The sequence below is a fragment of the Caretta caretta genome, chromosome 10 (assembly GCF_965140235.1).
Source record: "Caretta caretta isolate rCarCar2 chromosome 10, rCarCar1.hap1, whole genome shotgun sequence".
NCBI classification, from domain to species: Eukaryota; Metazoa; Chordata; order Testudines; family Cheloniidae; genus Caretta; species Caretta caretta.
The window spans coordinates 47,629,940-47,644,603 of NC_134215.1; the positions used below are offsets into that span (position 1 = coordinate 47,629,940).

At 46.1% G+C, this 14,664-nt stretch overlaps 1 protein-coding gene across 5 annotated transcripts in view; it reads left to right on the forward strand.

The window, feature by feature from the left end:
• Positions 1-14,664, forward strand: part of PPCDC (phosphopantothenoylcysteine decarboxylase) — an 82,908-nt gene that overhangs the window by 43,213 nt on the left and 25,031 nt on the right. For 3 of the 5 annotated variants that reach the window (XM_048868208.2, XM_048868209.2, XM_048868210.2), the window contains 2 exons: positions 1,894-2,022; positions 5,068-5,236. In XM_048868208.2, the coding sequence (XP_048724165.1) occupies positions 1,894-2,022; positions 5,068-5,236 (298 nt within the window). Of the gene's footprint in view, positions 1-1,893; positions 2,023-5,067; positions 5,237-10,335; positions 12,004-14,664 lie in introns of those variants that run through there. The other 2 variants (XM_048868212.2, XM_048868211.2) reach the window with 2 other exon arrangements.

A 14,664-nucleotide genomic window follows, 5' to 3' on the forward strand; every position in this document is an offset into this window, starting at 1 on the left:
ATGAGCAGTTTGTGGCCCTGATGCACACCTCTCACTGGCCTGTGGTTGTGCCTGGTCTCTGGAGGTAAGACACATCATCTCATTTGCTGCTTCTCTTGACATTTTACCAGCTCAGATGCTCCATGGAGGTCAGATGTGACAGATATAGCAATTTCCTGCAATATCCAGGACAAACCTGATTGGATTAAGTTAAATCTTTTTGAATTAAGTTTAAGTATGTTTGCAGTCTATTGTATTTTAAATGTGAAGTTTGTTTTATTGTGGGATTGTATGTAACTTCTTCTGTGGGAGACATGGCCAGTGTAAAACTTGGGAAATGTTATGAGCTTCAGAGGAATATTTTAAGCAATGTGCCAGACAAACAAATATAAGTGGGGTTCTAGGAAATACCTGCAGATTGGTAAATGCAAATGACTACTTCTGGCTGTACAGAGACCCAGCCTTTTGAAGCTTCATCCTGAGGAGGGGACCACTGTCTGGCTACTTAGTATTCACGGTCTCTGCAGATCAAAGACCCAAACTGTGTAAAGGGGTGACTCTCAGATTCAGGCTGTGCTTGTTCTGAGCTAACTGCCAGTATGAACTTGTGACCACAGAAAACCCCCATGGTGGAGTTTGAAGGACCAACGACATGTCAGAGCCCTTGTTGGAATTGAGGTGATCTCCGGTAAGCTGATTAGTATGCAGCATATGTGTAGTTTCTTTAACTTTTTTAATATGTTTTCTCTGTAGTGCTTTCACCTTAAGAATAAATGTACTTGTTTAGGACAAGCCATTTTGTAATTTATACCTATTGGCAATTACACTGTTTGCTGAGGCAAAGGCAAAGCAGGCTAGCTTAGGCAGTCTGACTTGCTGGGGAATTCACAGTGTAGGCAGAGAGCTGTGCAGTCTGGAAAAACCCCAGTCAGGAGGGAGAGAGATGTGTGTCTCCAACCAAGAGAGGCTGTGGCTGGGGATCTGGAAGCCTGAGAGTGGGTTTCCTTTGCTGGATCATAGAGGGAGAATACAGGGGCAGTTGCACTGAACTGTGACCTATATATCTTCCCCCAGATACTTCTGAGGAACCCCACTTAACTTTGTTTAAAATAGTCCTTTGAAGTTCACAACATTTCCCAAGGTTTACAAGTCTCCACCCTAGTGAAGATACGTACAATCCCACAATAATACATACGTATTGGATTTTTAATACGAAGGGCTCCAAAGATACTTAAACTTAATTCAATAGGGTTTAAATTAATTCAGCAAAGTTTGCTCAGGATATTGCAGGAAATCGCCATGTCTGTCACACAGAATTTCCAGGGCAGCATAAACCTTCTGGGTAAACTAGAATGATCAGAGTTACAAAGGTTGGAGCAAGAAAGACCTAGCTGGCCCCAGCTGGTCTATTCTATGGGGTTTTGGCCAGGGTTGTTCAAAGCAGACTAGTCACCAGGGTAAAATTTTCAGGAAGCTTTTCTAGCTGTTCCTGAGATTCACAGGTGCCCTGTGGTGAGTGTGATGGGGAAGCCTGTGCTGGCATGCAGGGTGATGTAGATGTCTGACATGTAGATAGACTGCTCCAGGGAGCACTCAGTTTCCTTGATGTTTATCTGTACGGTGCCTAGCACAATGAGGCTCTGATCTTTGATTGGAGTTTCTAGGTGCTACCACAATATAAATAGTAACTATAGGAAGCGTGAAGCAAGAGAAGAGTGAAATACGAAGAAGCAGCTGCAGCCCTGCTGTCTCAGAGCCCCATTGAGATTGGGCTTTGTTCCATGTGGATGTTACTCTTTCCCCATGGTTTGACATGGCATTTATGCATGTGGGGTTGGTATAGTGCCAAGCGCTCTGTGTATGAGTGACTGTCTCAGAAGGGTTCAGTGATCCAGCTTCCTCTGTTTTCTACAGCTGTGGAAAGGGCGTACGGACCCAATCCTCCACATCGACCTGAGGCGCTGGGCCGACCTGATGCTAGTGGCTCCTCTTGATGCAAATACACTTGCAAAAATAGCGAATGGCATCTGTGACAACTTACTGGTGAGTTACTGTCCGCATCTGGACCATTAGTTGCCCTGAATACTGGCTGAGGACATCTCTCATGCTCTATTTCCTCATTCCTCTATTTCTTCCACTGTGCCTCTATTCTGTTTTCCTTTTCATGCAAGCTCTTTGGAGCAGGGACCATATTGTTCTGTGTTTGTACAGTGCCTAGAGAAATGGGACATGGATCCATCACTAGGGCTTCGAGGCATTAAAATACTACTATTAATAATAATAATAATTAATAATGCCTGCTCTTTTCAATGCCTCCCTCCTTATACCTCTCTCTCTCTCTCTCCCCCTCCCTCCACATCATTCTTCATCTCCCTGGCCCTTCTCTCATGGTGTTCACCCGCCATCCCTTTCCCTATATTTCCTCCTCCTCCTCCTTTGCCTGATGCATGATTCTTCTTCCTCTCCTGCACCTTATATCCTCTTCATCTCTCTGTCTCTCTCTATCTCACACACACACTTTCTCACTCTCCAGTTCCCCTTCCTTTCTGTGTTTTAGATGCAGTCTGGAAAGACACCTGTGAGATCAGATAAGTTTGTTTACTTCCTGCTAGTCCTCACTCCCTCACCTAAAAACATAACGTGGACATCCACCCACCCACACTCACACATTGCAGCCACTTCCAGTTTCAGCCACAGGTCTTTTTTTGGGCAGTGCTGTTTTCTGATACCTCAAGTAGCTTGCGGTGGTGGAAGAAGGGAGTCAGCTCCTGCATTTGGGTAAGACAGACTACCCAAGAGCCCCCTGTACACCCAAGTGCTTTGGGACCAGAGATAGGTGCTCATTAGATAGGGAAGGTCACAGAATTTTTTAGGCACCTAAGGAATCTTCAAAGAGAATGCAAATCTCCACATGCAGCGCTGGTGTAACCAGTTCAGTGTCCCTCAAAAATGAGTGGAGGGTGGATGGAGCTAGGGATGTAGGCACACAAAATCTCAAAAGGAAATTTGTGTGGACAGGTGCCATTCAGGTCATGAAACTCTGAGTGGCTGAACCCCAGTGCTAAGGAAAACCACAGTGCCCGTAAATGAGTAAAATACAGCTGGAGTGACAGGCTTCATCTGTGTGAGCATGTAGAATGTCTCTGGAGGTGTCGGCTTAGCAGGAGGAGCATGACAAGGCCCAGGAGCCAGATCCCATCGGTCAGTGACACACAAGATTACAACTCTACAACTGCTAGCCTTTTTTGGGAGGAAAATAAAATAGCATAGATGTACAAAACAGGCCATTTATGGTTTCCTTTGGAAGCTTGGAGGGGATCAGACCTAACAGAATTAGATTTTGCCTGTACTGGAGAAAGTTCACATCATACAGCACAAAACAACAGATAAAAAGTTTACTGAACACAAGATGACTACAGTCGAGATACTATTCCAAGGACAAATGCAAGTTGTTCTTTGAGTAGTGTCCCAATGAGTGCTCCACTGTAAGTGTATCTGCACCCCTGCACCTCTAATCAGCGATTTTAGGTAGTGGTGTCTGTTCAGCCCATACATGCGTTCTCCCTCCCTCGTGGTTTTCCTCGAGGCTGTCTAACTGTTCGCGCGAGCGAACCGTCTTTGGCGACAAACGGAGTGAACAGTTGTCTCTTCCTTATCTGCATCATTAGTATTGACTCAAAGACTATCCAAATGGATCTCTAGTTGCATTAATTACTGTTATCAAGGGCACACCCTGTTTCCTCCATCTAGAATCCATACGCACTCTGCGAGGTCAATTTCTACCTTGGTCGCATTCCTTAATGATGTCCCTATCTCAGAAATCTGCAGAGCAGCGACTTGGGCCTCTGCCCACACTTCTGCAGAATATTATGCTGTCACTCCGATGGCATCTTCGACTCCACAGTACTCTCTGTAGTAACAGACTCCACTCCGAAGCCTCGGCCCTCCATGGGGGATGCTGCTGTAAAGTCACTTGCAGTGGAGCACCCCTAGGGGCACTATGTGAAGAAGAAGAGGAAGTTACTCACTTTATGCGGTAACAATGGTTCTTTGAGATGTGTCCCCCAATTGGTGCTCCACAACTCGTCCTCCTTCCCTCTAGCGTTCTCCATAAGGGGATTTGTGGTAGAGGAGGACCTGAGGGGGGTTCGCCTGTGCAGTACTAGATAGCCTCTAGGCAGACCACGAGGGAGGGAGAGTGCATGTGTGGGCTGAATGGACACTGCTACCTAAAATCTCCAATTAGAAGAGCGGGGGCGCAGATACACCTACAGTGGAGAACGCCTAGGGAGACACATGTCGAAGAACCATCGTTACTGCACAAGGTGAGCAACTTCCTCTTGTCCTTTTGTCTTTAGGATGCTGTAGCAAACCCTATCTGCCTATCTGACATGATAATATCTTGCTGGTTCAAGAAGCCAGACAGAGAATTGACTGCGCCCTCTATTAATGATCTGCAAACTCTGTCACTGTAGATTCTGAGGTGATCCCTTGTAATATGTAGGAGCTGTTTGATGGCTGGGAAGCTGAGGGCATGTTTTGATATAGGCCAGCCATGTTTCTTCTACTTGATGCTAGTTACATCCATGGAAGATGGGATGCTTCTTTTGATTGCAAAAGTGACATATCCAGTCGACACAGCACTTAGGCAAAATGACTGTACATCTGGCTTCCCTCACATATGGTCTAGAGAGTTGTACAGTATGGTTTGTGGCCACCCTCAGCTTTACTGTGGAGGTGCAGCCCAAAGAGGCTGTTGGCTTGTGCCAACTGTAATGTTCCAGCTGGATCTGAGTGCGCTGCTCACTTGACTCAAGGAAAGATGAAGCATGTTGTTCTGGGACTTGCACTCTTTGTAGCCCTGCCCCCTTTTCCCTATTAGAAACGAGGCTGCTGCAATCTGATGTCATTGAGTGCCTATTGGTTGCAAGTCCGGAAGCTGCTGACAAGTTTCCAGCATGGCCGGGCAAAGTTTGGGTACCTTCGGCTTGGCAAAGGGCTTCTGCAGCAGCATGATAGGAGATGCAAATAGGAAAGGCAACAAACAGGCTAGGGCTGGATTTCTTGTCTTTTTTTTTTTTCCCCCAGACCTGTGTCATCCGCGCATGGGATATGACAAAACCCCTGCTGTTCTGCCCTGCTATGAACACAGCCATGTGGGAACATCCGATTACAGCTCAGCAGGTGGAGCAACTAAAGGACTTTGGCTACATGGAGATCCCTTGTGTGGTGAAGAGGCTGGTGTGTGGGGATGAAGGTCAGTCTTTAGCATGGCCTCTGGCTACTTTCCTGTGTGCTTTCTCTCATGATGATCATGGACATGTTACGCTGACGGTGAGAGAATCTTCTCATCCTGTGAACTTCAGTGTGTTGGGTTGAGGTGAACAAGTACAGTGTGTGCTGTAACCCTCCATAGCCAAAGTTTACAGAAATGTGTTGAAATTGGGTCTCAGACCAGCCGTGAAGAAAATATTTCTTTTCTTGCCAATTTTCAAAATTCATGCAGACACTGTGAGATGCTAGGAATCCAAAGCAGAATCAGGAGTAGGAATTTGGGGTTAGGGGTTTAGTTTATCTTAGCTTCAATAACTCAAATCAACCTAAGATTTGAAAAATAAATGTTGCCAAGTAGTAATTCATGATAAAAGCATGAGAGAGAGGAAGGATGGGCCAGTGGTTAGCATGCTATCCTGGGCCTTGAGAGACCCAGATTCAATTCTCTGCTCTGCCACAGGTTTTCTGTGTGAATTGGTCTAGTCTCTCTGTGCCCTAGTGGGGATAACAGAGGACAGTAGCACTTCCCTGTCTCACAGGGGAGTTGTGAGGGATAGATACATTAAAAAATGGAGGCACTCAGATACTATAGTAATGTGGGCCATATATGGATAGAGAAGGAAAGCTGTTTCTTTGGCATGTTATTCGTAACAATAAATCAGCTGTAGCACCTGTATAGAATCATGTTTGAACAAGCACATCTGTGTTAATATTTTAATAACTTTGCTTTATAGTTTGATACCAAGCTCTATGGTGTGCATTGACACAGTGCATAGAAATCTGTCTGGAAAATAAGACACATTTAAAAATAGTCTTTGTGGTTGCTGAGTAAGGGTTGGCTTTCACACCTCCTGATCTCTCAGGTAAATAATGTGCATCTCTAAAAGAGAGGCCTTTTGGAACTGAATACCAATATACATTTGCGGTTGGATAAACAGATTTGTAAGTTATTTAAATCAGTAAAAACACACCAGGCCATAACTGTTCTGCTAGGGTTCTTACAGCTCATCACATCAAATTTCTCACATGTCCATGATTACTGTAAATGGAAATACTCAAACGAGGTCAAACCACACAATAGACTTTGGCAAAAAGCCATCTGGATCAACATGCCTTCCCTTTTTTGTCTTTTCCTTTATCTATTTAACTAAGATCCCCCATTACCGTGGTGGTATCTGAGCACCTCGCAATCTTTTATGTATTTATCCTCACACATCCCTGTGAGGTAGGACAGTGTTATTATCTGTACTGTACCGGTGGGGAACTGAGGCACAGAGAGGATCCATGACTTACCCAAAGTCACACAGGAAGTCTGTGGCAGAGCAGGGAATTGAAGCCAGGTCCCCCAAACGAGCACCCTAGCCACTGGATCATCGTTCCTATGTATCCCTCACTACTGATATCTTATACCCATCAATCACCTCCATCTCCAGAAACAGTTGTGGTTTTTGGGTCTTGTCCACACTGAAGTTTGCTCTGATCCCACTTGTTGATGCCAGCAAGGTTCAAACCCGTAGAGTAGAAAAAGAAAGCTGCAATTTGCACCAGTCACTGTTTTGCCTGTCTAGTCTACAGGTTTGTGTTGGTGCAGTTACACTGATGACAGGCCACTGATGGCTGGAATTGGGGCAAAACCTCAGTATTAGCAAGGGCGTCAGCACACAGTCTTTGCTTGAATTACTTTCCCTTGTAATTTCTCTCCCCTATTAGACCCAAGAAGTCTCTAACCGTGTCTACACCCGGATTTTTGGATCTGTAACTCCCAACAGATTCCACTCCCTCAATGGATGCTGTAATGTAAACAGTGCTCAGATGAGCTCAAGTGTTTTTATCACTGTATTGCTTAATCTTTCGGGGACAGTAAGACAGACTGGCCTGCAGCAGCTGACTCAGGCAAAGTATCCTAATGCTTACACTTTTCATCCTGCTTAACCAGTATTCTGTGTCATAAGCTATTAGTAGAGCCTGCCTAGCTAAGCTTTTCATCGTGGTTAAACTGCAGAATGTTTCTCTTCTGTTTCACGACTATTTTATTTGTTTTCTTATTTTGTTTGTGATTGTCTCTCAGAGGTGCATAGGTTTTGTGTCGGGGTGGACTTCACCCTGTACGAATCATTTGTGGGTTCAGGACACACTGCTTACCAAGGTTTGCACAGCTAAAAAGTCCAGATGTGACTTGCCAAAGGTGAAATGGAAGTAGTTGGGAAAACACAGGCAGGTCTTGGAAATGTTATTTATGGATCATGAAGATTAATGGCTCTGTATGCAGAACTGTAAGGAGCAGAGGTGACATGTAACTGTTGATAGTGGAAGGCACAATTCAAAGGTTTCAGGGGGGACCTGACCACTCCATGTGTTGGCTCTGCTTCCCACCCATGTCCCCTTTGCATGCTCTCCTCCTTCTGCCTCCTCCCGCAGCTCTCCCTCTTGCTGTCCCCGCCCCCAACCCCGCTGCTTCTCCATAAATTGCCAGCAGGGTGTATCCCGCTCCCAGCCGCTGTGTGGAGAACCAGTCCCCGTGAGAGCACTCAGAACACCTGCAGCCTTCCCGGAGGACTCCTTCCTTCCCCTCTGCCTCTGGCCAGGACAGCACTCCGGGAAAACCCAAGACCCTCGCACACAGGGCGTGGTCCAGGAGGAGACGTGCCCTGCATGTACCAAAGCTGTCCAGAGCCCTGTGCAGCGCTGGCATGGGGAGCCTCTTTGCCCCGCAGATAAGCACTGGAGTGGGGTTTGGGGAGTGATTTCCAGCCTGTTCCCGCCCTGGACTTGCAGGCTCCCTGGCAGCCCCGTGGGCAGGGGCTTAGAGCCCTCTTTTCACCTCTATCAGGCCTGGGCCCTGGCCCCAGGGAGCATGGGGCTGCTCTGTCCAATAGGCTTTGTGCCCAAAGCAGCAGCCACATGTGGCGCTGCTCCTCCCTTGCTGAGCCACCTCTGGCTGGGCTTTGTGGCCGCTGAAGCCCTTGCAGTGCCCAGCACCTGCAGCTGGTTCAGGGAAGGTAGCGATGGATCTGCTGGTCCCCCCCAGCCCAGCTTTCTGCTGCCAGGCACCAGCAACGGCCCTTCCCTGCCTGCTGCCACTACCTGCTCCAGTGGCCTTGCCCAGTTCCAGTGTGCTGCCCAGCTGGATGTCCCTCCATGGAGAGCCCCAGGACTCAGCTGCTTCTGCTGAGCCCTCTGGACTGCGATGGCTCCGCCCTGCAAGCCCCCCAGTGCTGGTGGATGCCTGGCTGGAAATGGAAGGCAGAAATCTGGGGGGCACGTGACCCCGTGTGCCCTCCTCCCACACGTTGCCTCTGGTAAGGAGGCAATCCAAGAGGATGTCTCTTGTCCATATCTGTTGGGCGCTGCTCCACCTGTTCAGGGTTAGACAGCATGGAGATTAACACACAAGCCTGCCTATTCCTTATCTACAATGCAATCCACCAGCAGGAGTTCACTTGTTGGGAATTATGAGTCTGAAAAATCCTAGTGGAGAATGAAGGTTCTTTCAGCTTTTTAGGAAAATAGTTCCTTTGTTCTTTCAAAACCATCAGTCACCAACAGGTGCTGACAATTATGGGGCCTTCCTAAAGCAAGTCTAAGGTAACTAATTTCTGATTAGGAACTAGGTAACTAACTAGAAATTAGGTAATTAAATTTTAAATTAGAAATAAGGCACACTTTTTTAACAGTGAAAGTGATTAACCTTTGGAACAAATTACTAAGGAAAGTGGTGGATTCTCCACATTTGAAGTCTTCACATGAAGACTGGATGCCTTTCTGGAAGATATGCTTTAGTCAAACCAAATTATTGCTCGAAATTTAGGAGTAGCTGGATGAAATTCTATGACCCGTGTTTGACAGGAGGTCAGACTAGATTATCTAATGATCCCTTCAGGCCTGAATATTTATGAATCTATGAAAAAAGACTTCAGGAGTGAAAGCAACATCTCCACTGAAAGATTTAGTGCACATCTGGCAAGTAACCAATCCCAAAGGAAGAGTTTTTACGTTTTGTTCTTGTCCTTACATTTCCAAGAATTAGTTCAGGATGCAAGCCAAAGCAAAGTCAGGACAATTTTCACTTGAAAATAGTCTTAATTTCATTGTATATTGAAAGCGTACAAAAATACAAAGTGTTCATGGTTTTGACATAGAAAAAAACGGCCATTTTGCATCAATTTCACACAGAAATAAAGTTTCTGGGTTTCAAAATGAGAAGATAAATGAAAAAAATTCTCACATTAATTTGTTTTGGTCATTTCTACTCAACTTTTTTAATCAACCAATTGGCATTTAACCAGGACACACAATCCACATAGACCCTGGAGAATCGAGGAGGCTCTGTGGCTAGTTCGTGGGTATTTTTCACCTGCCCATATGGAACACAGTTGCTTTCTGATATTCAGGCCACTATGGGAATCAGGTGGGCCACTCATGAGGACCCATAATTTGTGGCAGTGTCTGGCCCCTTGGAGTTTGGCAGTGGGAGCCATAGGCGCCGATGCCATGGGTGCTCCAGGGCTGGAGCACCCACAGGGAAAAATTAGTGGGTGCTCTGCTCCCACCGGCAGCCAATCTCCCCTCCCCGCTCCACCTCACCTCCTCCTCTGCGTCCTCCCCTGAGCGCGCCATGTCCTCCACCTACCTCCCAGCGCTTGCCGCCAAGCTCCAGGAGGAGCAGGAATATGGTGCGCTCAGGGAAGGAGGCAGGGAAGAGGCGGGGCCGGGGCAGGGATTTGGGGAAGCAATCAGAATAGGGGCAGGGAGGGGGTGGAGTTGGAGCAGGGACTTTGGGAAAGGGGTTGGAATGGGGGCGGGGCAGACGGTAGATGCGGGGGTCGAGCACCCACCGGCATGAGCAAAAGTCGGTGCCTATGGTGGGAACTGATCTTCACACTAGCCTTGTTCTGTCTTGCCAGCATATCTGGTGTAACTCGCTGCAATGCACTGTTTAGAAAATACACTGGAACATTGCATTGCTGTGTGTATGGGAAGGAACAAGGCCAAATTTCAGCAGGGCTTGTGGTATGTCAATGCTTAGCAGTTGTGCAGCCTCCCTGGGACCTGAGTTTTACTGTGTGTGACCTTGCTCTCCAGGTCGAGGTGCCATGGCGGAAGTATGGACCATTGTGGAGAAGGTGAAGGTGATCCTTTCAGAGCGGGACTTGCCGACACAGAGATGATTCCTTGATGTAAATCACGTTTGCCCCCCTTCTTGACAGTTTTTCAGTGTGAGGATGAAAGCAATGGGGAGCTGAGGTGGCATGTGCCTCCAGGAACATTGCCATCAACTGAAAGAATAAGATGTTTGGGTTCCAGTGCCATCAGCTGCTCTTACATTAAAACCTCTTACATCATTATAGACCGTCCAAAACTGAAGTCAAGTTTCTATATATGATTATGTGGGGGCCGTCTGCCATACCTTATACACAGTTCACATACAAACATCTGTATAGAGAGGGACTTATATCATACTAGGCCTCTTTATCCTGAGTATTTTATATGGAATAGTTTTTGAAACATTGAAAAGAGAATTTCTTAGTTGCTCTATGTCCAGCATCAAGAGGAGTCAGAGAAGAGAATGGTGTAAAACAGTGGTGGGCAAGCTGCGGCCTGTGGGCCACAAACAACCCGTCAGGGTAATCCGCTGGCGGGCTGTGAGACTGTTTGTTTACATCAACCGTCTGCAGGCATCGCTGCCTGCAGCTCCCAGTGGCCGCGGTTCACCGTTTCCAGCCAGTGGGAGCTGCGGGAAGTGGAGGCCATGAACCGTACTGGCCACTGCTTCCCACAGCTCCCATTGGCTGGGAACGGTGAACCACGGCCACTGGGAGCTGCGGTCAGCTGTTCCTGCGGACGGTCGATGTAAACAAACTGTCTCGCGGTCCGCCAGCAGATTACCCTGACGGGCTGCAGGTTGCCCACCACTGGTGTAAAAATATTTATTATGGCAATGCTCCCAGCCTCCCACTAAAAGTCACTGTAGTGAATGTTGTAAGAGCACTGGTTTTGGAAAGCTCCTATAGCAGCTGTTCTAGTCTTCACCTTTCCAGCAGGAAGCCCTATATTATTGATATTTCCCCAAGAAACTATAATGGGAAAAGGGTACAATTTTACATTTGAAGGCCGTTTGACTCAGTCTTTGCATGTTTTTGGTGCCTGATGTGCACTTTCTAAATTACTTGAATGTTGTTGTTTTTTAACATCACAGGAGAAAAAAATACATTGAAAGAGAGCACACAAGGCCTTGTATTGACCTTTGCCCTTTTGTATCCATTGATGTGTGGAAATGCAGACGTCAAACGTAAACCAAAATGAACTTTTGCTCAGCCTGGCAGGGCGCTGCAGGTCTTAGAATCAGCGTGTCTGGCCACTCTGGAAAGCCTGGGGAAGCTGTTCCCAAGAGACTTTAACACTCCTTTTGAAATTGAAAAATTAACTGCCTGATGAGGAAGTTAGGAAATCCTGACCATGGACACCAGCAGTTAGACATGAGAGGGCCCCACAGTTCATCCTCCTCCTTTGAAATACAATCCTTCTACCTGAAGGGGACGGGAGTGGACTGGGGAGGGTGCTGCAGCAGCAGACCACAGCATTTGTTTACAGATCCTAGAGTTTATTTTTAACTAGTCACAATCAAATATAAGACCTTCTGTACAGAACCTACATATTAGGCAACCTTTGAGCTCCTTAGCACGAAAGGTTATCATGGAGTGTTTAGTTTCCTTATCGACGCTACACAAATAAAAAGGCTTCTGAACTTTCCCACTTTGGCTTCTTTACTGATGTAGAGTGGGCCCCTTGGGGGCCCAGAATTGCTGGGGATAAGGGCAGAAGGGAGTCTAATGACACAGCCTTAAGAGTAGCAGGGATGTTCGGCTGGGTGATACTGTTCCACAGTAGCGGTAAGAATCCTCGTTTTATGGCGGTGGCCCGGTGGCTTCTAGTCCTCTGTCTGGCCTCCATCAGTGACCTACCTTTAGCAGTGCTATATTGTGAGGGTGACTGTCTTGTGGGGTTTTTCCATGTTTGTGGGGAAAGTCTCTTATTATTAGTCTATTAGAATAGCTTTGTAATGGTGACACAGGGTCTGATCCAAAGCCCATTGACATCACTAGAAAAGGCTTCCATTGACTTCACTGGACTTTGGATCAGGCCCTCACTGAGTGACTTTCCTACCCCCCCCCAGATGTTCTGGTTTAACCTGGATTTAAACTTGGAGAGTGGTCAGTTTAGATGAGCTATTACCAGCAGGAGAGTGAGTTTGTGTGTGTATGGGGGTGGGGGGGATGTGAGAAAACCTGGATCTATGCAGGAAATAGCCCGACTTGATTATGTAAAGAGTTGTCACTTTGGATGGGCTAGCACCAGCAGGAGAGTGAATTTGTGTGGGGGGGTGGAGGGTGAGAAAACCTGGCTTTGTGCTGGAAATGGCCCACCTGTTGATCACTTTAGATAAGCTATTACCAGCAGGACAGTGGGGTGGGAGGAGGTATTGTTTCATATTCTCTGTGTGTATATAAAGTCTGCTGCAGTTTCCACGGTATACATCTGATGAAGTGAGCTGTAGCTCACGAAAGCTCATGCTCAAATAAATTGGTTAGTCTCTAAGGTGCCACAAGTACTCCTTTTCTTTTTACAGAACCTTTGAAGAGAATGTGTTCTGCTGGTGGTTACAACGGGATGGGAATTGGGACTCTTGGGTTCTATTCCTGGTTGTGCTACTGATTTGCTCTGTGGGATTGGAAAAGTCACTTACCCTCTCTGTGCTGCAGTTTCCCCATCTGTAAAAAAAAACCAGCTAAACTGGAAATAACACAAAACTATCTTGTGAGGCTCACGTAATTGTAAAGCACTTGCAGATCATTGAATAAAAGGAATTTTATAATTTCAGAGCCCAGAGAGAGAATTCAGTGGAGATTATGTCAATGAAGTTGTATAGATATACATTAAAGTAGAACATGATCCATAGCATGAGGAAATATGAGCAGACAGTGAGATGACCACTTAAGGAAGTAAGAGAGAACTGCCTGAAAAATAAAGGATGGAGCTTTTTCTTAAAGGACCCCACTCTGTTTTACCTGTGGTACAATATCAGACATTAGTGTGCCATTGTGTGATCCTTGGAAACCTGAGTAGACACTCCTCAGAGTACCTTCTTATTGGATATGGGTCATGGTGTCAGCATGGGTTAGTTTAAACTTTGTTGAAACCAGTGGGTGTAACAGCTACTCTTCATTTGAGATAAATGTAAGAGACAGTTCGACTCCTGTATGGAGCCACATAGCTGAAACAATAGCAGCCTCCATCCAAAACACAGGAACATGTGACTACCGTGCACATGGGGACAGAGGGGTTTTGCTGGGTATTGTTTTGTGAATTTTTGTCTGTGGAAGAGAGGCTGAAAGACTAAAGAAGGCAACAAGGAAGCATCAGGCACAACAACAGAAGCAGTGTAGATCTGAGGAAAAAACTAAGAGTGCGCTTTTGGGCTGAGTTCTGGCTAGAAAGGGGCTTGAAGCTGTGATCAAAGAAACTGTGTCCTCCTGTTTGAATTTTTCCTGTGCTCAGACAAACAGGACTTCATACATACTTTGTAAATAAACAGAGTTGCATCAAAGACACCTGCTCTATCATCAGTTTTTCCCTGCCAACTGAAACAGCGTGCAGGACCCTGAATTTTGGCTAACCACTTGGGTCTAAAAGGGGTAACAGTATATTAGGCATCAAATGAGGGATATCTCATAAAGGTGATCTTTGAAACAGAGAAGAAGGAAAACTGGACTTTTTCCCTTTTTTTTTTTTTTTTTGCTGCTTTTGGATGTACAGCAGACCTGAAATGTTTGGGGGGAGGAGGTTTGTTTTGGTTTTTTGACATTATAAATTCTAGCCTTATCTGCCCTATTTTTCTTGAAAATCTCCATGGATGACTGGAGGATTAGTATGATTGTGACATCACAGACGGCATGCAAGTGGAAGCCAATTAACTGATGTTGTTTGTTCCCATTTTGTTTAGAATTCTTTTTTTTTTCTTTTTTTGGAGGGGGTGGGGGAGCAGCACGTGTTTTAACTCAAATGCCTGAAAAAGTAATTGGAACTACAGCTCTTTATGTTAAAGATTCAGTGCCCATTCCCCCTGCTTTTAAGGGCTGAGAAAACTCAGGATCCATATCTAGGGCCTTTATCTAGAGTAGGATTTGGAAGGCTAGCTGACATCTGAACAGACTAGTGCAAACGAGGCAATGTGCCTTTAACACATGTTAGTTATGCTGGCTGAGTTAAAGCCTAGAAACTCATCCAGTTTAATTCATGTTAAAGGGTGTGTCTTCACTGCAGGGTTAACTTGAGTTATCTACACTTGAGTTACTTCTCTAGAGTTAGCCTAGCTTGAGTGAGGGTATGGGCTTGTCTACACTTGAAACGCTA